The following is a 25,759-nucleotide window of genomic DNA, read 5'->3' as shown; positions in this document are numbered from 1 at the left end:
CACAGTCTCCGAGTCATTTCTACCCCTGCCCCTGCGGGTGCCAGAGGTTGGGATCTGCCCCATCAGCACCCAGAATCCAGGAAGAAGCAGCAAGGGGAGGTCAGGCTGATGCCCACTTTCTGGGGGTCCCTGAAGCCCCCACCACACATCCCTCTGGGTGGCTCAAAGCAGGAGACCCCTCTCTCTCTCTCTCTCTTTTTAATCTAAACTGGTTTTTTGTTGTTGTTGTTGTTTGTTTTTTTAACGTTTATATTTGAGAGAGACAGACAAGGATGATTATCCTTTGTGGGTTATCTGTGTTTCCTTTTTGGTAAAATGTATTATAAGTTGTATTATGTTGAGATGTGGCTTTCTAAAGAAGTATCCTGTTTAGTACTTGTGTTATGTGTGTGTGTTTTTTTAAACAACCATTTATTGATCTCCACACAACTCCAACGTGGGGTTGGAACTCACGACCCGAGATGGAGTCACGTGATCTACCAACAGAGCCATTCAGGTGCACCCCAGTGCTTATTAAGCTTTCTATCTTTCTTCAATGCTAAGAAAAGCAGTCATTACTTCTCTGCCTGTCCCCTTCTCTACATGTCTGCCTTCCGTTCCTGGGACCCCACCAGGTGCTCCGTGCAGCTTCCAGAGCCACATCCCATGGCCAGCTAATTCCATCTCTGGAGATTTTCCCAGCTTGGTCTTGTTTGCTTTTTTTTTTTTTAATTGTTTTTTAATGTTTATTTATTTTTGACAGACAGAGAGAGAGAGAGAGAGAGAGAGAGAGAGAGAGACAGAGCATGAGGGGGGAGGGGCAGAGAGAGGGAGACACAGAATCTGAAGCAGGCTCCAGGCTCCGAGTTGTCAGCACAGAGCCCCACGCAGAGCTCGAACCCATGAACCGTGAGATCATGACCTGAGCCGAAGGTCTGACGCTTCACCGACTCAGCCACCCAGGTGCCCCTCATTTCTTAGATTTCTAATTGTTTGATAACCTTCTGGTTGAGAGAAATGGCCTTGAGAACTGTCTCTGGGGCTGGAATGCCAGCTTGGCCACATCTGAGCAGGGCTGTCTCAGGTAAGTCTCTCAGCTCGTCTGTGCCTCAGCCTCCCCTTCTGTAAGAGGGGATAATAATTCTGGTCCCAGGAGCGGGCTGGGGGTCATGCTAAGGCATATGCAGAGCCCAGAGCAGGGCTTGTCACACGGCAGGCATCACTTAAGTGTTGCCTAATATTAGTATGGTTCTTGCTTCATTAAGAGTAGCTTATTTTAGATACTGTTAACAAGATGCCTTATTATCCAGATTACTCTTCTGTGGGGCTGGTTTTACTCAGGCCTGCAAAGAAGGCATCAGCTGTGAGGGGCTTCCGGTGGGTCCTAGGGAAGGCAGGTGGCCTCTACGCAGCCCAGTGGAGGGTAAAGAGGGTGAAGGCTCTCTCCGCTGCTGGGACCCGAGCACGGCCATCACCCATGGGCCCTGCTCTGGTCCCAACCACAGGCAGGCAGCACCGCCCAGGCCCAGGTACCACCACAGCGTCCACACAGGTGGTACCAGTGCAGTTGTGGGGTCCTGGCCTGGCCCCTCATCATCGTGGGTACCCCCTTCCTCATTTAGAAAGACATCTCTGGGGGCACTTGGGTGGCTCATTTGGTTAAGCGTCCAACTTCAGCTCAGGTCGTGATCTCCAAGTTTTCTCATGTAAGGACACTTCCTTTTCTTTATTTGGATGTGGTTGTGTGTTTAGAACTACTGTTTATGTGGTTTAGGGCAGAAAGGGGAGATTTCTCTGGTCCCCTTCTGAGATACTAGATCTGAATAATTCACAAATTATTTTTTCGCAGAATTTCAGACACACTCTCTTCTGATGTGCTTTTGCGGTTTACCTCAGTAGCTCCTGACCAGTCTGCAGGTGCAAACCTTGGCTCTGTAGGACTCCCATGTTCTGGAAGGATGGTTTTACTGGCTACTTGACTATAGGTCAGACATGTCCTGGTGTATTCCTGGGCGGTGCCAGACGTCCAGGACAGGGCACTGGCTGGTTGCTGCTTCCTGGGAGCACAGCCCAGCCGCCCCAGCTCCGCGCACGGGTCGTCCCCACCCCCACCCAGTTGCTCCCTGGCTGACAGCTCTGAGCCCCCCAGCTGCGGGGTGGTCTGGGAGGACAGAGAAGCTCAGAACACAGGCTATGTGCGTTATTGCAAAATAAATTTATTTGAAGATACACGGTCTTATAAAAGGTCAGAGGCAATTAGAGATCCCAGATTCAGCTTGTCTCATAAAAAGATACAACTTCAAGTAGCACAATTTCGCGTCTGCTTTTAATCCTGAACGTTCTTGAATCACGAAACAGCCAACTGTTTACACAACACGCTCAACATCTGACTCCAGCACGGGTGGACCCACAGCTTCTGGCTTGGGGGCCGCAGCGCCGCAGCCCTCTGGCTGGGGGGGGCGCCTGGAGAGGGCCACTGTTGCCACCAGCTCGGACAGCACGGACAGGCTACGGCCTCCCAGCCCTTCCCTCCCCTCACAACCTCCAAAAGCATGAAAACAAACCAAAAGCAGCCCGCCACCAAGGCCTTCGCCCGGCTCCCAGGAGGAAACGGGATGGACTCCTATGTGACGGTGTGCTGACGGGGCAGGGTGGGCCTTCCTGGTGACCCCTGGCGGGCTGGCCAGCTGAGGGGCCGAGCAGGCGGCCTCACCAGGGCCTCACCCGGCTGCACGGCAGCCAGGAAGGAGGAAGGAGGCTCACGGGTGTGGCGGCTCCTGCCCATGCTGGCGGGAGCTACGTGAGGATCCTGGCGATGGCTTGCAGGGAGGGAAAGTCGTTGTCCTGGGCGGCGTGCAGTGCCTGGTGGCTGCTGACGTCCCCATGTGCGAGCACCTGCTGGCAGGTGGGGCACACGCAGCAGTCCAGGCCCGCCGGCCGGGCACTGGCCTGCCACGCGCTCTTCTTCTTCTTGGCCTTGGTGCCCGGGGGCCTCTCTCGGCCTCGGAAGTGCGTGTGCGCGGAGAGCAGCTCCTGCTGCTTGGCCGTGTCGGGAAGGAGCACCAGCAGCTCGTTGAAGATCTTCTGGAAGTTCTCCCCGAGCAGGTCACGGCAGCTCTTGTAATACTGGGCCGCGGAGATCACGCCCTGCCATCCAGAGCCAGACCCAGTCATGTCCCGTGCGGGCCTGAGCCCCAGCGGTGGCTGCACCGGCCCCCTACACCCCTGCCTGACTCACCTGTCTGAACTCCCCCGATTGGCTCTTGAACTTGCTGAAGCGGGCCTCATCACTCTGCAGGAAGTCCCTGATGGACTGGATGAGCTGCAGGTTCCTCTCCCGGAAGTTCTCGGGCACCAGGTAGGCCTGTGGTGCAGGTGTCAGCCTCGGTCTGGGGGCCGAGAGATGGGGAGGAGGTGGAGGCTTCAGCCTCTGGGGTGGCCCAAGGTGAGGGCCCTCCCCGGCTCCCGGGGGCACAAGGCTGCATGGCCCACCAACACTTACGCTTTTGTGGCGGTGGCAGTGCTGGGGACGCAGGCCGGGTGTGGGCTGGGCAGGAGGCCGGAGAAGCCAGGTGGCGGCTTGCTGACAGGGGGCACCAGGCCGGGTGGGGGTGGGGGTGGAGCGCCCTTCAGGAGCACCACAGCGTTGAAGCCTGCAGGGGTGGCCCCGCCAGACCCAGAACGTGACCCTGGCTGGCTGGGCTCCAGGGGCCGCTGTGGCTCCCCCTGCCGGCCAGCCCACCAGCTGCGCTCCCTTGGGCAACACTGGCCTCTTGCCCGAAGGTGACTTACTCCCTCCTCTGGAAAGGCCAAGGCCACTAGGCCGGCCCCAGTTTACTGGGAGGGTAAGCAGACTCCTCAGGGGGGTGCCGCCAAGCTTCCGGGGCGGCTGGCCCCTACCTCGCAGGCTTCCCGTCCCTGCTGGCTGGCCAGTGGCTGCCCCCCGACACAGCCCCTCAGAGTGTGCTCCCTCCTCCCCCCGGGCCCAGGGGCTCCAATCTGACCCAGATGCCCAGTGGCGGGCCTGAGCCAGGCGCACGTACCTGGGGGAGGGGGCATCCTGGGTGGGCAGGGGACTCCCAGTGCTGGGAAGTCTTCTTGGGCTGTGGGGCAGGGAAGGGGCCCCAGGGGCCGTGGGAGCCCAGGGGGCTCCTTGGGTGTGCTCCGAGCCGGGGCCGGCCCCTCCGTGTGTCCGTTGACAATGACGGCAACTGGCCCCTCGGCTCTGCCGGTGGGTGCGCCGGGGGCCCGCTCGGCCCCAGGGGGTCCATCTCTGTCAGGGGGCGGTGGGGGCGGCGAGGCGGCACCCGGCTTCTCTGAGCCCACCTTCTTTTTCTTGCCAACCTTGGTGAGGGTCTGGGTGGAGGCCAGTGCCAGCAGGGAGGAGACAGCCACCGTGGTGGGCACGCTCCGGAGCTCCTGGGCGGTGAGGCCGGCGCGGCCATCCTCTTCCTCCTCCTCTGAGGGGGGTGGCCCGCCCTTCTTGCCGCCCTTGCCCCCCTTCCCAGCCTTCCTGGGGGGCTGGCTGCTGCCGCCAGCAGCCTGGGCCCCTGTGGTGGGATGCGCCACTTTCTTGCTGCCACTGCTGTTCCAGGCAGAAATGAGGCTGGTGGGGGCGGAGCTGGGCTTCGAGGCGGAGGACACCAGGGCGGGGAAGTCGTCCTCCTGGAAGGTGCTCCTGCCTCTGGCAGGGACATGGTAGGCCAGTGCCAGCCCCGCGGGGCCCAGAGCAGCCGCGGCGGTGGACGAGGAGGAGGCGGAGGAGGAGGTGGAGGCGCAGAGGCTGGGGAAGTCTTCGTCCTTGAGCTTCGAGGTGGGGGGCGGGAGGGTGCTGAGCCCAGGAAGGGGAGTGGCGTCAGCGGCCTGCGGGGCCTCCCCTGCCCCGCACCCACCTTCCGCAGGAGCCCCCCTCTCTTACCCCGGTTCTGTGCAAGCGTACCTTGGAAGCATGGCCCCTGCGGCCGGGCCGGCTGCCGGGAGGGACTCCTGGCTTATAGGACCATTGGCTGAGGCTTCCTTGGGGCCTGTGAGACATAAAAGGACCCGAGGTCAGCACTGAGCAACATCCAGGGTGTGGGAACAGACCCCCCGGGTAAGCTCCCGGGGGCCCCCGCCAGTCCCAGGCACCGTGCAGGCCTGGAGCCTGCCTCTCACCTCCCAAGTGGCTCCCACGCCAGGGTAGAGTCAAGTCACCTGGACCTTCACCCTGAGTCCGGGGCGGGCGCCGGGCACCTCGTTGCTCCTCGAGACCCCGCACCCCTGCCTCCTCCTTCTTGGGCCTGCCGCCTTCCTCCCGGTCCTCACTCCTGCGTGTCTCCTGCTGCTGCTGCTGCTGCTGCTGTTGCTGCTGCTGCTGCTGCTGCTGTGCGGCCACTGAGGCCCGGATGGCAGCTGCCACTTCCCGGTCCTCTTCTTCCCTGGGAGGGGGAGGCCTTCAGGCTGGGGAAGGCCCAGGACTACAGCGGTGGGCAGAGCGAGGTGCTGGGGAGGGGCCCCCCACCCCCGATGCATCCGGCCAGCGGGCACAGGCCCACCCTCACTGGCCAGGAGAGGGCGCTGCGGATACGGCAGGACTCAGGTGCCAGCCTCAGGCTGGGGCTCCCTGGGCAGCCAGGGAGCCCAGTGCTCCTGGCTCCACAGATGCCTCCGTCCTGTCCGACACTGGGGGTGGCACCCGGCCTGAGCGTGTGTTTGCATCAACAGCGTTTCACAGCTCAACTGCACGGAGCCCCCAAGTGACACAGGCCCCCGTCACTCACCCCGACCTGTGTTACTGGGGTCTCTGGCTACAGCTAGAGAAAAGAGCAGGGCACGTCCGCTTGCTCAGGACACTAAGCAGGCCCACTGCCAGGTACAGGACGCCAGACACCGGAAGGCCAAAGTCCCCCAACCCCTCTGCCCGATCCCAGCCCAGTCGTCGGCCGCTGCCACCGCCGCGGGGCCGGCGCCAGGAGAACGTCAGCGGCACGCAAATCCTCCCACCTCTTGTACCTCCAGCTTCCTCGGCGGCTCTGCTGGGCTCCACGACCACTGGCCCGGCCCGCACGGCCTTGGCGGTTGTACCTGTCCACCTCCTCGTAGTCCTCGCCCCCGACGACCCCTGCGGCCGGCACACAGCCTGTCACGGGCCCGGGCCGGACCGAGGCAGGTGCTCCAGGACCCCCGAGGATGGGCTCAGACACCTCCAGGGTCTATGTCAGCCCCAGGGGCTCCTCACTCCACCCCACTGCCCCACCCCCGCCCCCGGGGGGGCAGATAGGAGACACCAGGAGCCGACTGCTGCAAAGCGCTCCCTGTGGTCACAATGTGCTCAGACGCTCAGGGCTCGTTGAGAGGCGAGGAGGTGCGTGTCTCCCGTCCACCGGCACATGAGGGGTCAGGTCAGGACCTGGGTCTGAGGTCTGCAGGCCCCCGGGGAGCGCCCGGCTGGAGCCGGAGGGAGCCCCGCTCCTCAGAGGGAAGGCTGTGCTCACCCTCGTTCCGGCGAGAGTGCCGTGGCGTGTAGCTGAACTGCAGGTCGATCTGGCGATTCTGGCGGGCCTCGGCGCGGCTGCGGCTGTGGCAGGCCGTCCTGTGGGCCTTGAGGTCAATCTCGGTGCGGAAGGCATGGGTGAACTGCTCGGTGCTGCAGCGACCCTCCTCACACAGGAAGTGCTTCTCCCGGAAGTGTTCGCGCAGGTAGGCGTAGTCGCTGGCGGGGGGCCGGGGTGTCAGCCGGAGCCCGTGGGCCCCGCCACCCCGGCCAGCGGCCCTGCCCGGCCTGCTCGGGTGCCCGGGGCCCGCGCCCACCTGTAGTAGTCTTGGGCCCCGTCCGAGTCACAGAAGTGGCAGAAGTAGTGGTCTCGCCGCAGGTGTTTCAGCAGCTCGTCGTTGTCCAGGTAGCGCTCGTCACAGAACTTGCAGAGCGGGTGCCCGCGGTGGGACGTGTCATCGGGGTCCCCCTGCATGCGGTGCCGCGCCAGGTCCTTGCGCGAGTACCATTTGCGCTCGTACGTGAAGATCTGCAGGGAAGAGGGTGCTGGGCGCCGGGGGGGGGCCCTTCCCACAGCCCCGCAACACAGGGGACCCGGCGGCGCTGGTGCCAGCTCTGGGCCCCCAGACGCCAGCAGCCCCTCCCCGCCCGGGCTGCGCGAGGCAGGACAGCTGGGGGGACGCGCATGGCAGCAGGGGGGCCGGGGCGGCGCGAGCCAGGAGAGCGGGGCGGGGCGCACCTTGAGGTGCCTGAGGCACAGCTTGCAGCAGAAGAGCTCGTGCTGCCTCCGCATGTGCTGCTCCAGGTCTCCGAAGAGGCCGAACGGCGGCAGCTCGGGGCACTGTGGGCACTCGTGCTGAAGCAGCTGCCTAGAGACACATCGGGCCCCCCCGGCCGTGCGGGCACTCAGTGGCACCGGCCGGAGCGAGCCCTGGCGCCTACTCACGGCCTCTGCGTGCGCTTTGGGAAGAGCCAGGACGACGGGCACCCGGCACGCCCACCAGCGCAGGGGCCCCGGGGTTGAGCCCGGCTGCGGGATGGCCGACCTCTGCGTAGGGCGGGCACGGTGACTACCCCACTGGGAGCCAGCCCCTCACCCGCCCCGCGACAGCCGCGCCCCTCATGGGGTTTCCTGCCACGGGCTAAGATCCCAACTCACGCGGGCTTGCGTGCGCCTCACACGCCCCAGAAAGCCGGCACCACGCTACAACCCAGCGCTTTCCCTAGACTCGCCCCGCCCATCCACCCCTGCTGGGCTGACGCCAGGAAAGCAGGGGGGCCCTGACACGCACGCTGCCCCCTCACCCACCCGAGGGCCGTGCCCATCCCTGCCACAAGCCCCTCCCCAGACCCAGGCTGGCTGCAGGCCCCTGGGACCCCGCTCACCTGTACAAGGCAAAAACTTTCCCGTCCGCGAAATAGATGTCATATTTCTTCTCGTGCTGCAACTGGTGGAGAGGGATTGTGGCAAAGGCGGGAAGCTTCTTCCCAAAGACCACCTGGAACCAAGAGTGAGGGGCCTGCTGAGAAGGGCTGTGGACACCCACTGGAGGACACTGTCCGGCTAAGAAGAAAGGGAGGCACTCAGCCCCTCGTGGGAGGCCCACGTCAGGCCCTGCGGGCAGCAGTCTCTGCTATCCTGGGCCACCCCGGGCCCCCTCTCCACACCTGCGGCGTGCCCACCTGGGGTTGCCCGGATGGAGACGCAATACCCGGCCTGGCCACCAGGGGGCGGCAGGCTCTCCCTCATCCACAGCCAAACCAGCTAGGCAACAGACCGAGGTCATCCCAGGGGCGGTGACCCCAGGGGGCAGTGACAGGGACGAAGCAAGCCAGGGCTTAATCACATGGGTGTTGAGCACAGGCCAGATGCAGTCTAAGAAGCAGCTATGGAAATAATGTCACCAGGACGAGACAGGCAACCACGAGTCAAGGCCTAGTCATGCTCTGTCCACCCATGATGCCACGGAGGAGTCGGTCATGGCCCCTGACTGCTTCTTGGCCAGGTTCCTGCCTGCCATCCGGTTGTCAGGGGGGTCAATGCCGAGCTGCAGGCACTCAGCAGGGGCAGGGTGCAGACACTCCTGCAGCCTCTTTCCCAGGGGTCTCCGGCACTCTGAGTACAGCGTGCTCAGCCCCTCCACAGAGCCCAGCCCCAGGACCCTCTCGCAGGCCCAGGCCTCTCCTCCTAGACAACAAAGGCACTGTTCCCTCCAGGCTCCCTCCTCGCTGGCCCCCACTCCCCTCCCTTGGATCCAGACACACTGCTGGTCTCGACATGCCCCTTCCCACTCCACCACTGTCCCCCCTCGCCTGGAGCTGGTCACTCGCCTCAGCTCAGAGTCCTCACCTTGGGCCATGTCAAGGTCATCCCTGTCATGTTTAGACTCAGGTAAGCTCAGCCAGGGAGGATACCTGGGATCAGAATGGCCATGAACTTGGAAAAGCGCAGTACTGGGTGGGGAGAATGGGTGGTCACAATGTCCCCCAGCAGCAGGACGGTTAAAACTGGGTCCCTGGGGGTCCTGGGGCAGAAGCTGGGGACCTCAGTCCACACTTCTGGTGATACACTGTGGGTAGAAGAAGCCGACCCCCACACCCCCATAGGAGCCCAAGGGAAGCATCAGGGTCCAGCCACACCCATTGTGGGGGGTGGAGGAGGACGAGCTTGCCCCAACAGGCTTTTCTTCCCCTTGATGTCACGTCTGGCAAGGCTGGGCAGGGTGAACGTGACCACCCACCACTGCCCCTGCCACACAATGAGTGGGTGCTCATTACAGCTGTGCTCCTGAGGCTCCCCCTCCCCCTGGTTTTCTCCCCAGGACTCCGGGTCTCACACTGGCCTCTTCTCAGGAGACCTGCCCCTCTGGGGCAAGCCCCCACCCAGCCCTGCTTTCCGAGCCCAGACGCTAGTCCCTACTGCCTCTTGCCAGGGGACCAGCGCCTGCACACGCAGGGCCCTGAGCTGGTCAGGATGCTGCAGGCCGGCCACAGATCACAAGGCCTGTCGTGCAACTCAGGGTCCTAGCTGTGCTGAGGCAACACGGACAGCAGACTTAGGAGCCCGGCATCTGCCCACAAGGCGGCTCAGCAGCAGCCCGTGAGGGAACCCCCAGCCAAAAGGCATCCAAGTCCAGCAGACTAAACAGAGGAACAACTTCCTTCCGCAGAGGACACCAGAGCCGGGTCGCACCGTCACCACTGCCTCCCCCAGCTCCAGCGCCTTCCTCTCCGAGGTCTGCCCTGATCCCCCTTGGGAGTGTCTTGCTGCGGGCACCCTCGCTGTGGACAGAGGTAGGGTACAGTCCTCAAGATGGACTGCCAGGCTGTGCTGAGCACACGTGACCCACGCCAGGAGAAGGGGACACTGGGCTGGCTCGGGAAGGGGTGGCAACCCCAGGAAGAGGTCGGGGAAAGGGAAGTGGCTGCGGCACACAGGCTCAAGGCTGGGTCTGTCTGAGAATGAGGGGGAGCAGGTTTGGAGCCAGGGGGTGCGAGTGGGGAAATGCTGGTGGCCCCTCCTAGACAGGCTGTGAGATGGGGCCCCCGGAGGCCTGCACCAGATGTCAGGAGAGTGAGGGGCAGGCAGGAAGATGGCAGTGCGGCTTGGCATGGCCAGTGTCCCTGCCCACAGCACAGGGTGAGCGAGTGGCAGGACCGAGTCGCCAAACAAGGTCAGGGCACGGTGGCCCTACCCGGGATGTGGAGGAACCGCAGGCATCCCACCAGCATGGCCCGAGACCCACCTACCCTAGTGATCACCCTGACGGGAGAGGGTCATGGGTCTGAGGACAGAGGCACAGGCCCAGCCTGGACACGTGAGGATGGACCATCCCGGGAAGCCCCTGGGTGGGCCAGGCAGCAGGTGTCAGAGGGGGAAAGGGCACCCCTGGGTGGGCCCCAGGATGCCAGGCCAATCCCTGAAGAGAGGGAGCAGGAGATGGGAGGAGAGCCCTGCTTGGACCCCCACGAGGTGGGTATGTGTTCCTGCCTGGGGCTTTGCTGCTCCCCACTCCCAGTATGCAGTGGGCGCTCCCTGAGCACGAGTGGAAGAAGGGATGGGTGGCGCTAGCATCGACCACTGGCGAGAGTGAGCCTGATGCTGAAGGTGGGCCCCATCTAGAAGCACAGGCCCCTGAGGAGCCCAGGTGGACCAGGCCAGTGGGGATGGGCCCCAACAACAGAAAAACAAGACCGGTCAGCAGGTCTGGCCTCCTGACCTGTCATCAGCAGGTCCCCTCCCACCTCCTGCCTGTGAAATGGAAGGGAGACTAGCTCAGACACATCCCACTTTGTACTGCAGCCCCATCAAACCTCTTGGACGTGCGAGGGGCATCAGGGCCAGGTGGAGCCCAAGACCTGAATCATCTCTCAGAAGAAAACGGCCTGTAGGAGAGATGTGACTGGGGAAGAAGGGTGGATGGGAAGCCTGACATTGGTCTTGCCGGTGCACCCTGGAAACCATCTGGGGTGGACAGAGACAGACCTGAGAGACAACCTGGGAGCCTGGCCTCGCCTCTACCCTGAGCACCTGCTGGGCAATCTAGATCAGTCTGGCTCCTCGCCTGACCAGCAGCTGCAGGGCTGCTCTGCGTCTGCTCTTTGCAACGCCTGCCCCAGGGGCAGACACAGGGAAGTGCCCGGTCCAGGGGTAGGCCTGTTCCACACAGTCCCTTGGCTCACTTTCCTCCCAAGTTTTTATAAAGACTTAGTCCTGTAAGGAAGGACACAGCAGAGGCAGGGTTCAGGGGCTGGGGGTTGCTGTGGGATTCCTTGGTGGGCATGGCACATTCAGAGGACAGTGTAGGACTCAGCAAGGGAACACAAAGGACCAGGGTGGGGCTGCAAGTTCAAGAGTGGGAGGGAAGCAAGATGAACAGAGAGGATCGTCATCTCATACACTTCCCGGGACACTCTCCTGCTGCCCAGTAATTCAGGGCAGGCCCAAGAGGAAGGCCAGAATCAGCCAAAGGCACCCAGTGCCAAAGCACGCCCCAGCAGGAGCCTGCTGACAGCTCATGTCAACACCCCCTTGCCACAGAGCACTGGAAGGGTGTGGGACCCACAAGGAGTGAGAGAGGCCAGATGCCGGCTAGAGTAGCCACACATAGGTGCCTGCTCGCTTCCCGAGCGAGACCGGCAGCCCCGTCCTTCCTGGAAGGAAACTACAGGTGCACTGGGAAACCTGGCCATCCAAGAGTTACGTCATGCCATGCAAGCACGCAAGAGTGGCAATGCTGGGAGGCGCTCACTAAGCCACAGGCCCAAGGCTTTCCTGACCACCCCTCCACCCTAGATCTCTCCCAGGGCTATCTCTGTTCACCCCATGATACACTGGCGGCATCTCCAAGCGTCTCCTAATGGAGCACAGAGTTAAGTGCCCATGGAGAGCTCGGGAATTACAGCATCAGACATAATTTCTACTTAAACAAAACAAAACAAAACAAAACAACCAAAGGAACTACTCCTCAACAATGCCATGTCTGCGTCACTTCTAGGAAGAAGAAAGTCAGATTCCCTGGCAGATGTCACCAGCCCAAGCTTTCCATGAACAAACCACGGAATTTCACAATGCTGGAAGCAAACAGATCTCAAAGCAAATCAAGGGAGCTCCAGCTAGGTGCTCCCAGCCAGCATCTGGCATTATTGGGAGGGTGGGGGGAATCTCCATGGTGTCCTCTGACACCTTCCATGGCTTCCAAGTCTGGAAAGAGTCATAAACATCCCCACCTCCGCTGTGGAGCTGAGCCCCTCCCCCCACCCTGAATTGGCAAGGAGGAGAAAAACTTCAGAACACTTTTATCCCGATCCACCAAGAGTCCTAAGGAAACCTCGATGGTCCTGCCTTCCCCTGTGGTGGGCAGACCAAGGGCCACCGCCCCTCCATACATGAAGGCGCCGGTCTATGGAGGGAGGACTTTGCTGGGGTTAACTTAAGGGACCCAAACACACGTCTGGGCTGGAAATACCCACTTTGACCCTCTGCTTCCAGGACAGACTGCCTCTGGAGGTGCTCCCTTGCCCAGTCCCCTCCACCCCAAGTCCTCCGCCTCCAGTGGAGATCCCTGAGGAATAAACTCTCCAGAGCAAGCAGGTTAGGTAGTTCTTGCTCTGATCATGCCCCTTCCTGTGGCCCGGCAGGAATCCCTGGGGCGCAGGACGAACCGTCCCCCCCAGGGACCGCTCCCTCTTCGACCCAGCTGAGGCCACCCCCTGCCTGCCGGCCCCACGGCCGGGAGCCAGCCCCGGGTGGCCCCGTCAGGCTTGTCTTTCGGAAGCCGGCGCCGCCAGGCCCGCGGCCGGACACCAGGAAGGCAAAGTCCCTTTCCGGCCGCGCCCCGCGCCCGCCCCGGCGCCCCGAACGCGCGGCCCGGCCGGCTCGGCGCACCTGGCGCAGCTCCTCGCGGCACACGGCGCAGTAGCGCTGCTCGCACAACACCCGCATCTTGGTGGAGCAGCGGTAGCACACCGGGTGGTCGCAGCGGCCCAGCGCCGTGGCCTCCAGGTCTCCGCAGCACAGCACGCAGCTCCCGCCGCCCCGCTCGGGCGTCACCGCCGCCGCCGCCTCCAGGGCCGCGCGCCGCCCCTCGGCGCCCGCCACCGCCGCCGCCATGGTCCGGGCTGCGGGCCCCTCCGGCCGGCGCGGCGCGGCGCGGCGCGGCGCGGCCTGGCTCCGGCGGGCCCGCCCCTTCCGGGGAGACGTCAGCGCCCCGCCCAGCAACGGGCCCGCCCGGCGGAAGCGCGCGCCGCGACTTCCGCCCCAGCGAGACGCGCGGGCCAGAGCAGGGCTGCGCAAGGGCTCCGTGGCCAGAGCTCTTCGCGCGGGGACACGCAGCGCCGCCGGACGGGTGCGAGTGTCCGAGCGACCCCGGATGACGCTCAGTGTAAGTGTGCCCCTGCTGTGGATGGGCCGTACTCGCGTGCAAGCGCTCTCCCGTGTCGCTGCGAAATGCAGAGTTAACGCGACGGCCCGTAGTTTATAAGCTAGGCTCTCGCCTCGGGAGCCTAGCATTTCTCTCCAGCCCTCACCGCTTGTGTTTGGAACACACACGGGCCTGCTCGCCAGGCACCGCCACCACCTGCCTAAGTAAGAGTTTCCTGCAAATCCTTATTGGAAAAGACATCCATCTCCGAGCCAGGGACTGTCTCCCTCAATCCTTATGGAAAAATCAGGCAGGGAACCACGTGCTCTTGACTGGGCACACCCTGCTGAGCTTGGGGGAGCGGAGGGGTGGGGGTGGGGGCTTGTCGCGGAGAAGCATCAGCGCAGGTTTGTTGAATTGATGGTGGTGAATACCGGGGCTTCCTCCCTGCCCTTGGAGGCCAGGCACACTCCAGACCTCCCTTACGTCATCGAAGGAGGCGAGTCAAATCTGAAACCTTGTATAAAAAAAGGCAGTGTGTTGTAGGGAACGAGTCTGGACTTTATTTTTAATTATTCTCTTCTTTTTTTAAAAATTTTTTAAATGTTTATTTTTGACAGAGGCAGAGAGAGAGACAGAGTGCCAGCGGGGGAGGGGCAGAGAGAGAGGGAGACACGGAATCCGAAGCAGGCTCCAGTCTCTGAGCTGCCAGCACAGAGCCCGACATGGGGCTCAAACTCACGAACTGTGAGATCATGACCTGAGCTGAAGTCGGTCAGTCGCTTCACCGACTGAGGCACCCAGGCGCCCCACCCCCTTTTTTTATGTAGGCTTCATTTCCAACGTGGGGCTTGAACTCACAGCCCTGAGATTGAGAGCCACCCAGATGACCCTCTTTTTATTTATTTATTTTTTAAGTAGGTGCCATACATAGCTTGGGGCTGGAACTCACGACCCCGAGATCAAGAGTCATGTGCTCCACCGACTGAACCAGCCAGGCACCCCAAGCCTGGACTTTAGAATCAGACAGAAATGGGCTGGAAACCCCCCTTCAGCCACTTACTTGCTGGCAAACTTGATTGGCTCACCAAACCCTCGGCTTCCTCAGTTGTAAACAGGGATCATCACACCAAATAAATCTGGTGGACTGGCCACATGCAATTGCCATCCGACTCTCATGAAAGCCCACTAAATGACAGTAAAGGAATAAAACACTTTCAATCCACAAGTGCAAAGAGAACAGGAAGGGAGGAAACAGCTAGTGAAACACATAAACGAATTTTAGGACAGGAAAATGATGGAGTGACTTATTTTACAAAACATTCTTAACACCTTTGGGGGGAACCCTGATAAGTTTCACTGCTGGCGAGCTGAGGCGGGGGACTAAAAACTGCAGTGTCTGCAAGTCAGTGCATGAACCCGGGGACCTGGGCCCTCCTACCCTGCCCCGATGACTGTATCCAATCCCTTCCGCCCCACCACGTGCTCTCAATAGGAGACTTTCCAGTGGAGAAACTGACCAGCCCCAGAGAAAAGCTCCACTGACCACGGCATTGCAGAAGGAAAAGCCATTCCTACGGTGAAGCCCATCACTCAGCAAGCCATGCCCCCACACAAAGGGCATCCAGGTCTCACGCATACGTGGGGACAGACAGGCAGCCAGATCTCTAGACTTAGAAGGAAAACCTGCAGTGTGAAAGATAGACCAGAATAAGCCAACCCAGAGAGCAAAAGGAAGGTTTTAGAAAGAGCTGTATTTGGCGTGCCTGGCTGGTAGAGCACATGACTCTTGATCTCAGGATCGTGGGTTTCAGCCCCATGTTGGGTGTGGAGCCTTCATTCATTCATAAATAAGTAAACAAACATACATCATACACACACACATACATACGTACGTACATACGCGTGGGTGGCTCAGGTCATGATCTCATGGTTTGTGTGTTTCAGCCCTGGCATCAGGCTCTGCACTGACAAAGCCTACTTGGGATTCTCTGTCTCCCTCTCCTTGTGTCCCTTCCCTGATCTCTCTCTCTCTTTCAAAATAAATAAGTAAACATTTAAAAAAAAAAAAAAAGAGCTCTATTTGATATTTCCAGAAAAGATACCGCTTCCATGAAATGAGAATAAGATGCCTTGAACAATAACAGGCACCAAACAAATCAGAACAAGAAAGAGCTACTAGAAATTAAAAACATAAGTAAAAATTCAAGAGCAAAATGGGAAGATACACTTAAAGAAATCTCCTGGCAAGCAGAACAAAAAAACAGATGGAAAATAAAGAGGATGGAAATCTTTTTTTTTTTTTTTTAATAACAGTAGCTGTGACTTCTTTTTTTCTTTTTCTTTTTTTTTTTTTTTTTTAACATTTATTTATTTTTGAGACAGAGCATGAGCGGGGGAGGGTCAGAGAGAGAGGGAGACACAGAATCTGAAACGGGCTCCGGGCTCTGAGCTGGCAGCACAGAGCCCGACGCGGGGCTCGAACTCACAGGCTGTGAGATCATGACCCGAGCCGAAGTCGGGCGCTTAACCGACTGAGCCACCCAGGCGCCCCAAGAGGATGGAAATCTTACTCTAGAAGGTACGATATGTAATTAATAGGAACTTCGGAGAGAACACAGAAAACGGAGAGGGGCAAATTTACGAAAGACTAAGGTAACACAGGCCACGGCTCAGGAACACAAGTCTCCGTACTGAAAGGGCCCAGGCAAGGAAGAAAGGCCGCCCGCGAGTGACATCATCAGGCACGGCAGAGGCAAACAGGAGGACTGCAGACAAAGTGAAGATCCCCCCACACCCCCACCCCAGAGCTTGAAGGAGGGGGAGGTGAGGAGGGAGAAGACCCTGGAAGGATGGAGAACCAGACTTTACTCCTGGAACACAGGAAGCTGGAAATTCTGTCAAATTTTTGAGGGACTAGGATATCCACGCACACCTTCTATGCCCAGAAAAATCTTTCCACTAGGCATAAAGCCACTGCCATAAAAGGGACAACGTATTTAGCACACATGAAGCTACCAGAGGGTTCACGTCTCCAAAATGTTAGGGACTATCCGTTGGAAGATGATCTGGCATCCAGAACACGGGTTTCAAGCCAGATGAGAGTGACAGCAAAGTGTGGGATGGTGCCTGTGCGGAGACTCCTGAGTAGGTGTGAGAGGAGAGGGGTATGCAGTCTGGAGCAGGAGGCTGCCACCTCCCACAGGGAGGCCTCCAGAAAACACAGTACTCATCGGGTGCCCTCACGTGCTTGAGAATCCGGAAAAGTTACTGCAAAGAGCTCGACCTATCTCTCAGAGCCTTTGGGGGAAAATAGCAAAATAAGCATACAGAGGAACAAGCAGAGAAAAAAAAGTGACAAGCATTCGGCAAGAAAGGAAACCTAACCATAGTACATTACTTGGCTTAGCAGCGAAAGGACCCATGTGACGACGCTAGGCCCACGTGGATGATTCAGGACCATCTGCTTATATTAAGGTCAACTGATGAGCCTGCCTAATTTCTAATTTCGTCTGCAAGTTCAGTCCTCTGTCCCCTTATCCAGTAAGAGTGTGCGGGTTCCAGGATATGTGGGGTGCAGACGGCTTGGGGAGAGGCTGTTACTCTGCCTGTACAGATGAGTAAAGGCCAGGGATGCTGTTACATGTCTGACAGTGCCCAGGGCAGCCCCCACAGATGCGGGCAGTGCCAAGGGTGAGGAGCCCCGATGTGGCCATCAGTTTTGCTGGGGGCTTCTGGTTGGGAGGGGGCGAAGGGAGCTTCCTGGGGAGCTGAAGTCTTTGCTCTCTTGATCTGGGCTGTGGGCACACAGATGTATGCATCCCTAACAAATGCAGTTGTTAGATGTGCACACTGAAAGTATGTTACGCCTCCTTGAAAAGACCACTGGGGGGCCTGGATGGCTCCCTTGATCAAGCGTCTGACTCCCATTTCTGCTCTGCTCGGGATCCCTGAGTCCTGGGATTGAGCCCCACGTTGGGCTCCGTGCTGAGCTAGGAACCTGCTGGGGATTCTCTCTCCCCTGCTCGTGTTCTCTTTCGAGACAAAAAAAACCCCGCTGATTTTTAGAATAGCAGTTAAGTTTACGATTTTTAAATAGGGGGTAAAACTAGAAAAAAACGCTGGGGGACTTGTGAGCACTTGCATCTGCAGAGCAGGACTGGGATGTGAACGGCAGGCGGGGCAGTGAGGACGCCTTTAATGTTCCTCTCCTGGTAGCATTAATTTATAATGTAAATTACCTTACTAGAAATTAGTAATTAAAAATAATAAGACAGGGGCACCTGGGTGGCTCAGTTGGTCAAGCGTCTGAGCTCAGCTCAGGTCATGATCTCATGCTTCAAGGTTTTCAGCCCCGCGTCGAGCTCGGTGCGGACAGCTCGGAGCCTGGAGCCTGCTTTGGATTCTGTGTCTCCCTCTCGCTGCCCCTCCCCAGTTAACACTCTCTGTCTCTCTCTGAAAATAAATAAATACAACATGAAAAATAAGACGAAACAGAAATTTGCTCCATCACCACATCCACAGGCCAGGCTCTGTGCCCAGTGTTGAGGTTGAGTGTCAGGAAGATGTCCTGGCCCAGGAGGGCTTGGTGCCCTTGCGGGAAAGGTAGTGCGGAAACGGACCAAAGCCACGTTCCCTTGGTTTCCAGGAGGCTGTTGGGTGGATGAAGGGAGAGGCAAGCCCCACAGAGGAGAGTCAGTTCTCATGGTCATGGACCTGTCACCTCCTCCCCTCCTCCCACGGTGGAGCTTTGGCTCCAGACCCTTAGTGGGAGAGGGGCAGAGGCCTTTGTCACTGGGTCCCTGGGTTCAGGGCTGGGCAGGGCACAGAGCCCCCTCCCCGTACCCTAAATTGGGAGTCCCCAGGACTACTGTGTGCTTCGCTCCCCCCACCTGGCCCTGGGCTCCCTCCCCCCAGGCCTTCTGCACACCTGCACCTGATAGGAGCCCCGCTTCCTCTCTGCCTGGCCTTCGTCCCTTGTTCCCACCATGACATTTTCCTTCTCGGCTTCACAGCTATAAAAAAGCAGGGCAAGCGGCTCGGGTTTTAACTTCAGATACTGAACATCATCGTGCAGAGTACTTTTCTCTCTTTAGCTGTCGTGCTTTGGGGATTTGTCTGTGCTGGTACTTGTAGCTGGACTTCAGTGTTCTAACCGCCTCGGAGACTGCATTGCCGCTTGGCCACAGGTGATCCTATGCTGACGCCTCCCTTCGATCCCTGGGGGCTCCAGGAGCCCCCAAGTACCCTTAAAAGGGAGGATGTGCAGCGTCAGAGAACCCTGGCAGCCCGCGTCGTGCCGTGGTGCCCGCCCACCGCACACTCCAGGCAGCTCTCCGGGCTCCTTATGGTGCCCCGGGGGAGACTGCTTTCCATGAGGCTCCCTGGTCCCATGGTCCTCCAGGTGCGCCCACGGCTCCCTCTGCGCCCGCCACCCCAGCAGCTCCTGCGCCGTCACCCCTCCATCAGAGTGTTTTACCAACAGTTTAGGAGGCAGGTCAGCCTCTGGGACGGTAGCAGCCACAACCATTTTTTTATTTTTATTTTTTAAATTAAAAAAAGTTTTAATGTTTATTTTTGAGAGAGAGAAAGAGACAGAGCACAAGTCGGGGAGGGGTACAGAGAGAGGGAGACACAGAATCCGAAGCAGGCTCCAGGCTCCGAGCTGTCACACACAGCCTGACGCGGGGCTTGAACTCATGAACCGTGAGATCATGGCCTGAATTGTAGTCACTCAACTGACTGAGCCACCCAGGCGCCCCTTAAATTTTTAAATGTTTTTATTTATTTTTGACAGAGACAGAACGTGAGCAGGGGAGGGGCAGAGAAGGGGAGACATAGAATCGGAAGCAGGACCCAGGCTCCGAGCTGTCAGCACAAAGCCCGATGTGGGGCCCAAACACATGAACCCCGAGACCGTGACCTGAGCCGAAGTCAGATACTTAGCTGACTGAGCCACCCAGGCTCCCCTGCACAACCATTTTTTTTAGCAGCTACTGTGTGCTAGGCATGGCCCCAACACCCACGCCTGAGTTCATGCTCACGGCGAGCTGATGAGGGGCCATTATCATTCCCAGTTTGCAAATGAAGCAGACCGGAGAGACTGGGACACACACCCTTCCCCCACACCCCCCACCACCAAGCACGGCACACATCCTCCCCCCCCCCCCCCCCGTTCTGCAGGGCCCTGTGGGGAGGGCTGCTGCTGCTTCTGACTGCCCCCCAGAGCTTGCCAGAACCGTGTCGGGCCCCTCCTCCCTTCGGCAGGTGCCATCCTCTGCCCCCACAGCCCCACGATGGTCCCTTGACACGGAGACCTGGGAGGAAGGACTGGCCCAGGCTCTGTTCCCTCCAACTCCCAGAATCACCCCTTCCCTTTTGCTAAAGAGACAGGCAGAGGGTGAGGGACAGTTTCCGTCAAGAACTTCAGCTCAGACCCCCAACCTGGGGATCTAGGTTGGAGCCCACTCGCCCCACCGTTACCCAGCAGGTGTGATCCAAACAAGTCCATTTTCCTGGTGTCTTAACCTTCCTCGCTGGCAAATGGGGTCAATAATTGACCCTCATCAGCGCGCCTGGCTGGCTCAAGTCACTGGAGCACGTGACTCTTGATCTCAGTGTTGTGAGTTCGAGCCCCACATTGGGTGTAAAGAGTACTTAAAAAAGTAAAACCTTGGGGCGCCTAGGTGACTCGGTCAAGCGTCTGTCTCCTGATCCCAGCTCAGGTGATCTCAGGGTCTTGAGTTCAAGTCCCGCCTTGGGCTTTACTCTAGGTGCATAGCTCACATAAACAAACTTAAAAGAAATAATCATCCTACTTTCATGGCATTGTTAGGAGATAAAAATAAGACATTTCAGGATCCTTGGTGTCTGGAATCTAGAAGGTGTTAGGTGAATGTTGTGGTTGCTGGGGGTGCGGTGAAGTCGGATTGTTTTGAGGGCTGCATCCTTCCTGGGCTGGGGCTCTGGCAAGAACGGGTCGGGCTCTGCCCTCTGGAAGGGGTTGTTAAACCCCTATAGCCAGGAAGGAATACTCGGGGACTATTCACACCAGGGCCATGTAGACGGGATCCTGAGTGATGGCAAGGAAGGGAAGGATGTTCCAGGCACAGAAGTGCAGAGGTGGGCAGAATCACTGGTCGCTGGGTACAGCAGAAAGATGATGGAGACTGGCCAGAGCAAATAGTCTTGGGTGGGGGGAATCGGGACCAGAAAGCAGGCTAGAGGGCCACAGGGCCTCATCCTGCCCAAGCCAGGGCTGCCGGATGAGAGGGGCTTCCTCTTGATTCTGGAAGCCCTAGGGAACCACTAACCAACTCAGGGAGGGCTCCATGGTTGCAAGCATCCAGCTGCAGCTGGGAAATGGGTTGGTGGGCAGAAGCGAGGGTGGGAAAGGGGACAGACTGAAGAGCTATGTAGGTGAGGACAGGAGAGCCCTCCGGGAAGTAGATCCACAGAGGGTTCTTGAATGATGCAGAGGCCTCTTCCAGCCTCCGTCTTTCCTCTTCAGTGTACAACCTACAAGAGCTGTGGTTAAGGGGGCACGCATTCTCCTTGGGGGGAGGAGGAAGCAGAGCAGCCCCCTGGGGGAGGGGACGACAAGGGCGCTCCCAGCGGATCGTCAAGATGAGCTCTGGCTGAAGGCCCACCGCCACTCAGAGAAGGTGCTCTGATAACCCACCCACGTCCTTGCCATGGCAGCCCGGGCCTCTCTTCTCCCTCCTTTGGGAGCCCAGCGGGTACCGTCGGGACGAGCAGGGGCGGGGCCCGCGAGTGGTTATAGTCGGATCCACGGCGCTCCGGCTCCCCGTCGCCGCCGCAGTCCCGCAGGGCGCCGAGACTCGGTTGCGTTAGTTCCTGGCCTGCCCCGCCGGGCGGCCGTTCCCGTGAGCATCCTGGCGCGGGGCACGGGGGTGCGGGGCCCTGCGGGCCGGCCGGTGCTCGCGTTGTTGCTGCTGCTGCTGTCGCTGCCCGCTGACGCCTGGTACAAGCACGTGGCGAGTCCCCGCTACCACACGGTGGGCCGCGCCGCGGGCTTGCTCATGGGGCTGCGCCGCTCGCCCTACATGCATCGCCGCGCGCTGCGCCTCGCTGCCGGACCCGTTGCCTCGGACACCCAGGGCCTGGGCTCGTCCCCGCAGGAGCCATCTGCCAGAGACACCCTCCGTCCGGCGCCCGTCCCCCGAGGTGCTCTTCTGCTGCCCTCTGGGGTTCGGGAACTGTTGGAGACCGGAAGGCACTCGCGCGCAGGGCTCCGGGTCAGTGCGCCTTGGAGCTGGCGCCACCCCGAGCGCGCGCCCGAACTGGAGCCAGGGCTCCTCCGCGGAGCAGGCCAGGTACGTGGGGAGAAGGGGGCGAGGACGTCTGGGGAGATCTGAGCCCGGTGCGCCCACTCATGTGCCCACGAGGCACCCCACGACTCTCCTGTCTCCCACTCCTTAGGGAGAAAGGCTTCCCTGGAGTGTCCTACCCTTTCCAGCCTTGGGGACGTTTTTTGGGGGGGAGTAGTGGAGGGCGCACAGCCCTGTCCTCCAGTCCTGCTCTTCTTTCTAGAGCCTTTGGAGAGTCTCCTGTTCAGCCATGGTCTGCCCAGAGAACCGCGTTCGCCGGACCCCACCTCTCCAGGGCTATCCTGAGCGCAGCCCCTGCTGGCAATGCCCTTTCTCCTGACCCAGGCAGACTAGATTAGTTCTCTAGGGCTCACAGCGACTGGTCAATAAATTTGCCTGGTTCATGTGTCCCCATGTGTGACCCCTTTCCTCTGTCATGTGTACTTGGCATCTAGCTCTAGGGCACAAACAGCTGCACCCACGCCCTGGCAAATATCAGGAGCCTTCTCTCTGGCCAAGGGATGCCCGCTCCTAACCATCTCCAACTGTAAGTGCTTGGGGAACAGAAGGGGGGACAGAGGCAGAGACATTGCTGGGGCTTAGGTCCCCTTTTCCCTTCTCTGCCAGTACTGCCCCTCCTATTTGGGGGTGGGGTCATCAGACCAGGTCCCAGGGTCCCACAGGAGGGGAGAGGTCTCATGGGAGGTAGGCACGAGTCAGCCCCTGGGTCCTGATGCCATCCACCAAAAAGGAGAGTAGGCACTCATACCGTACCAGCTGAGAGCAAGAGCCCCCACCTCAGCCTCCCAGGAGCCCTGCAAGTGCCCCCCCTCACTGTGGCCCCTGGCCAGGTTCGGGAGCCCTGGCAGCCCACCTAGCCTTTCCCCCATCTCCCGGCTTCATTTCAGCCACGATCTCCTTTGTACCCCTTCTTCAGGCCACCCTCTCCTCCTAGGGAGGAAAGGCCCCTTGCCTCCCCAGGACTCTTCCCCCTCTGATCCTCTCCACATTTCCAGTTATTGGCTCCAAGCCCCATGTAAATGTGCTCTGCCATCTTGAATAAGGACCTCCCTCCACCTGGGCCCCCTTATAGATCCTGCTCACAGGTGCCAGGGCCCCTCCACCCTTCTGCTCCCTCATTAACCCTCCTCAGTATGGGCTCTGACTCCCACAACTGTTCTGGACCAGACCTCGAAGTGCCCGTCTGCTGTGCCCTGATACTGTCTGCCTCCCGGAGCCCTCCCTTGGCCATTTGGCAAGATCTTCCCTTGGGGCACCCAGCAAGGACTGGAGGAGGGGTGGTCCCATGTCTGTTGGGCCAGCTAACTTCGACAGGCCCACCTAGAACTGGCCCCCACATTCCCCTTGGCCTCTGGAAGCCCCCGTCTCTCCTTACTGGCAACTCCTCATCTCCTGGATGCATCCTTCTCCCCACGTGGTCCCCTAACATGGGCGCTCTTTTTTACTCCACCCTCCCAATTCTTGCCAACCCCTGGATTTATTTATTTATTATTTATTTTTTAATGTTTTTTATTTTTGAGGGAGAGAGAGAGACAGGAGCAGGGGAGGGGCAGAGAGAGAGGGAGACACAGAATCCGAAGCAGGCTCCAGGCTGTGTGCTGCCAACACAGAGGCCAACGCGGGGCTGGAAGTCACGAGACACGAGATCATGACCTAAGCCGAAGTCAGACGCTTAACCGACTGAGCCACCCGGGCGCCCCGACCAACCCCTAAATTTACTGACTCTGATTCCAGGATCTGCACTGAGGGGAGGGGCGGCCACCTGACTCCTCAGGTCAACACACTCTCTGCACTCCAAGTCCACTCCTGCCAAACTGGATCTTTCACAACACGCGTGTCCTGTGGACAACACCTCAAGGGCTCTCCACCACTGATGGCACGAAATCCATGTGCCACGTGCACAAAGTCTAGGGCTGCCCTGTCCCGCAGTCTCATTGCTCCCTCCCCTCCCTCACACAAGAGAGCAGGAACTCTGGGCAGATTCCAGAACAGCCCCACGGTCCACCCTGAAGAAGGACTCTGGGGCCTCAGGCCATGTTTAAATGCCCTCCTCAAGGGCTGTGCCAGTCCTGGGCTTGCCCTTGGATCTAAGCGATGTTTCCCCAGTGCTCACCAGCGCCTGGTGCCAAGTGGCCTGTAAATGTTTGGTCACAAGTGCCGGAACACTTGGTGAGACGCTAGATTTCACGAGGCCTGGAGGTACCCCAGTCCAGAGAGGTTGGTGCCAGGTCCAAGGTGAAAGTCCCCGATTAGGGACTTGGCAGAGGCCCAGCTTCCCTGCCCACCACCTACGTGCACCCCCGTGCCCCTGCAGTACAAGGAGCTCTAGTGCGTCGCTCCCGCTCTAATCTCCACCCAGCCCCGGAGGCCGAACCGAGTCGGAGCCAGAGGGGCGGGGCCTGGGCCAGCCCCTCGGATGAAGCGATCCCAGCGACAGCCAGCAGGTGGCGCAGCGCGGCTGCTCTCTCGGGCTGCAGTCTCCCTGGGAGCAGGGGCGTGGGCGGGCCCAGAGCGGGTGGGCGGGCTCCTGCGCTGCCTCCCTCGGTGGTCGTCGCGGTTCTCCCCTTCTCGTCTCCGGGTCTCTCGTTCTCATCACAGTTTCCGTCGCGCTGGTCCCCCGCCTGCTCCAGTTTCGAGCTCTGAAGAGAAGCCTGGCGTAGTCCGAGGGAGGAGGCCATAAGCGAGGTCCTGTCATCCCCTGGGGCCATTAATGCCCATTAGGGAGGCAGCGCCGGCCCGGGAAGCTCTGGGCCATTACTGGGGCGTCAGACTAATGGCTCCACCCCACAGACGGGCCCCCGACCCTTCCTCTGGCTCGGGACCAGGCCTCAGCCCACTGCCACAGCCCAGAGTCCCCGCCCAGGCCCAGGCTCCGCCCATCGCTGGGGGCGTTGCCCCTGGGAGGTAGCCAGAGCTCGGAGGAAAGCCCCCTCCCCACCAGTGGAGCCCCAGGCCAACCCACACCCCAGGTGGACCCTCTGCGGAGGGAATCCCCGGGAAAGGTCTCCGTCGCCGCCTGTCACAAGGCCTGTGTGGCAAGGTGGCAGGAGTGGGATGGGGGCTTCGGGGCGTGGGGATCACCTCCCACCTGACCTCCCCCTGCTGCCAGCCTAGATGATCACTTTCTCAGGCCCATTTCGCCGGAGACCCCAAACAGCTTACAGCCCCTGAACACCTTTCTGTCTGCTCTTCTGAGCCTTTGTCCATGCTGTTCCCTCGGTTTGTTTCTCTGTCTCGCTTTTCTCTCTCAGTCAGAGGCTGGAGGAAGGGCATGGGAGAGTTTGCCCAGGAGAGCAGCTGGGTTGTCTTCCCTGCCTTTGTTGTCAGGCCCCCATTCTTCCCCTGCTCCTCTTCCCCCTTCCTGCTCCCCCTTTGGAACTTAACCTGCAGCTCTCCTTTATTCTGGGGTGTTACCTACCTCCCTTATTAACTCTACTTTGTTGCCTTTTGTTATGCTGTGAAGCAGTGTTCCTGGCCCCTAACTATGACCACCCACCCCTGATTCCGCCTCCCTCCGGTGGTGGTCTGTTCCCATCCATCGTCACTCACTGGCTGAGTCCTGGGCTGAGGGAGGCAGTGAGGGCCAGTGGCTGATCCCGGGAAGTGTCTGTCCTATGTGTGGGGGTGGGGTGGGGTGGGGGGGAGGAGATGTCCAAGCTTCTCAACCCGGAGGACCAGGGGTTCCTACCTTCTCTGCCCCCAGCCTGGGGGGCTCCCATCCAGCCACCTCCCTAGATGCTGGTGTGGCCCCAAGCTACAGCCTGGCAGGTCCTGGCTGGTGCTGGTTGCTATGGGGTGACCCCTAAGCCCCATCAGGAATAGTATATAGTAGGCAGCACTGCCACACCCATCCTCATAGCCACTGGGAGCAGCAGCACCAGGTTGGGTCCAGAGAGGCCAGTCACAGGCCAGACAGGCAGCCTCTGGACAGAAAAGCAGACAGACGCCTATGGCGGCATCAGCCAGGAACTTAGAGGTGGGGGTGGGGAAGCAGCCATGCAGCTTTGGCCTAAGTGGCTTTTAGGGGCAGCAGCTGGGGTGTGGACACCCAAGGGGCTGCAGCCCAGGAGGCTGCCCAGAGGAGGGCTCTGTGC

At 59.9% G+C, this 25,759-nt stretch overlaps 2 protein-coding genes across 4 annotated transcripts; one reads left to right on the top strand and one right to left on the bottom strand.

Annotated features, from left to right (window-relative positions):
• Positions 1–2,175: 2,175 nt before the first annotated feature.
• On the bottom strand, positions 2,176–13,064 carry ZNF598 (zinc finger protein 598, E3 ubiquitin ligase). Of its 3 annotated transcripts, none has more exons than XM_023246469.2 (12): positions 12,840–13,064; positions 7,838–7,950; positions 7,191–7,320; positions 6,769–6,980; positions 6,453–6,670; positions 5,962–6,079; positions 5,134–5,396; positions 4,919–5,003; positions 4,023–4,810; positions 3,482–3,632; positions 3,218–3,368; positions 2,176–3,126 (listed from the first exon to the last, which is right to left on the bottom strand). In XM_023246469.2, the coding sequence occupies exons 1-12, from the start codon at positions 13,062–13,064 to the stop codon at positions 2,776–2,778; spliced, it is 2,805 nt and encodes a 934-aa protein (XP_023102237.2). In that variant the 3' UTR covers positions 2,176–2,775. The 3 variants fall into 3 exon arrangements, with proteins under 3 accessions (XP_023102237.2, XP_023102239.2, XP_023102238.2); XM_023246471.2 differs by having other exon boundaries at positions 5,173–5,396; XM_023246470.2 differs by having other exon boundaries at positions 5,971–6,079.
• A 6,138-nt stretch (positions 13,065–19,202) lies between these two features.
• On the top strand, positions 19,203–21,984 carry NPW (neuropeptide W). Its single transcript, XM_006942462.4, has 2 exons — positions 19,203–21,650; positions 21,868–21,984. The coding sequence occupies exons 1-2, from the start codon at positions 21,009–21,011 to the stop codon at positions 21,982–21,984; spliced, it is 759 nt and encodes a 252-aa protein (XP_006942524.4). The 5' UTR covers positions 19,203–21,008.
• Positions 21,985–25,759: the final 3,775 nt, after the last annotated feature.

Source organism: Felis catus, chromosome E3, assembly GCF_018350175.1.
Source record: "Felis catus isolate Fca126 chromosome E3, F.catus_Fca126_mat1.0, whole genome shotgun sequence".
Classification (NCBI taxonomy): domain Eukaryota; kingdom Metazoa; phylum Chordata; class Mammalia; order Carnivora; family Felidae; genus Felis; species Felis catus.
The sequence above is the reverse complement of the archived record's forward strand: the minus strand, read 5'-3'. Positions and strand labels throughout refer to the sequence as shown.

Coding starts and splice junctions, on each gene's coding strand:
- NPW (XM_006942462.4), top strand. CDS start 21,009: ATGGCAGCCCGGGCCTCTCTTCTCCCTCCTTTGGGAGCCCAGCGGGTA. Junction 21,651..21,867: donor TCCTCCGCGGAGCAGGCCAG/GTACGTGGGGAG, acceptor TCTTCTTTCTAG/AGCCTTTGGAGAGTCTCCTG.
- ZNF598 (XM_023246469.2), bottom strand. CDS start 13,064: ATGGCGGCGGCGGTGGCGGGCGCCGAGGGGCGGCGCGCGGCCCTGGAG. Junction 6,671..6,768: donor GGGGCCCAAGACTACTACAG/GTGGGCGCGGGC, acceptor GCCCCCCGCCAG/CGACTACGCCTACCTGCGCG. Junction 4,811..4,918: donor GCAGGGGCCATGCTTCCAAG/GTACGCTTGCAC, acceptor TCCTGGGCTCAG/CACCCTCCCGCCCCCCACCT.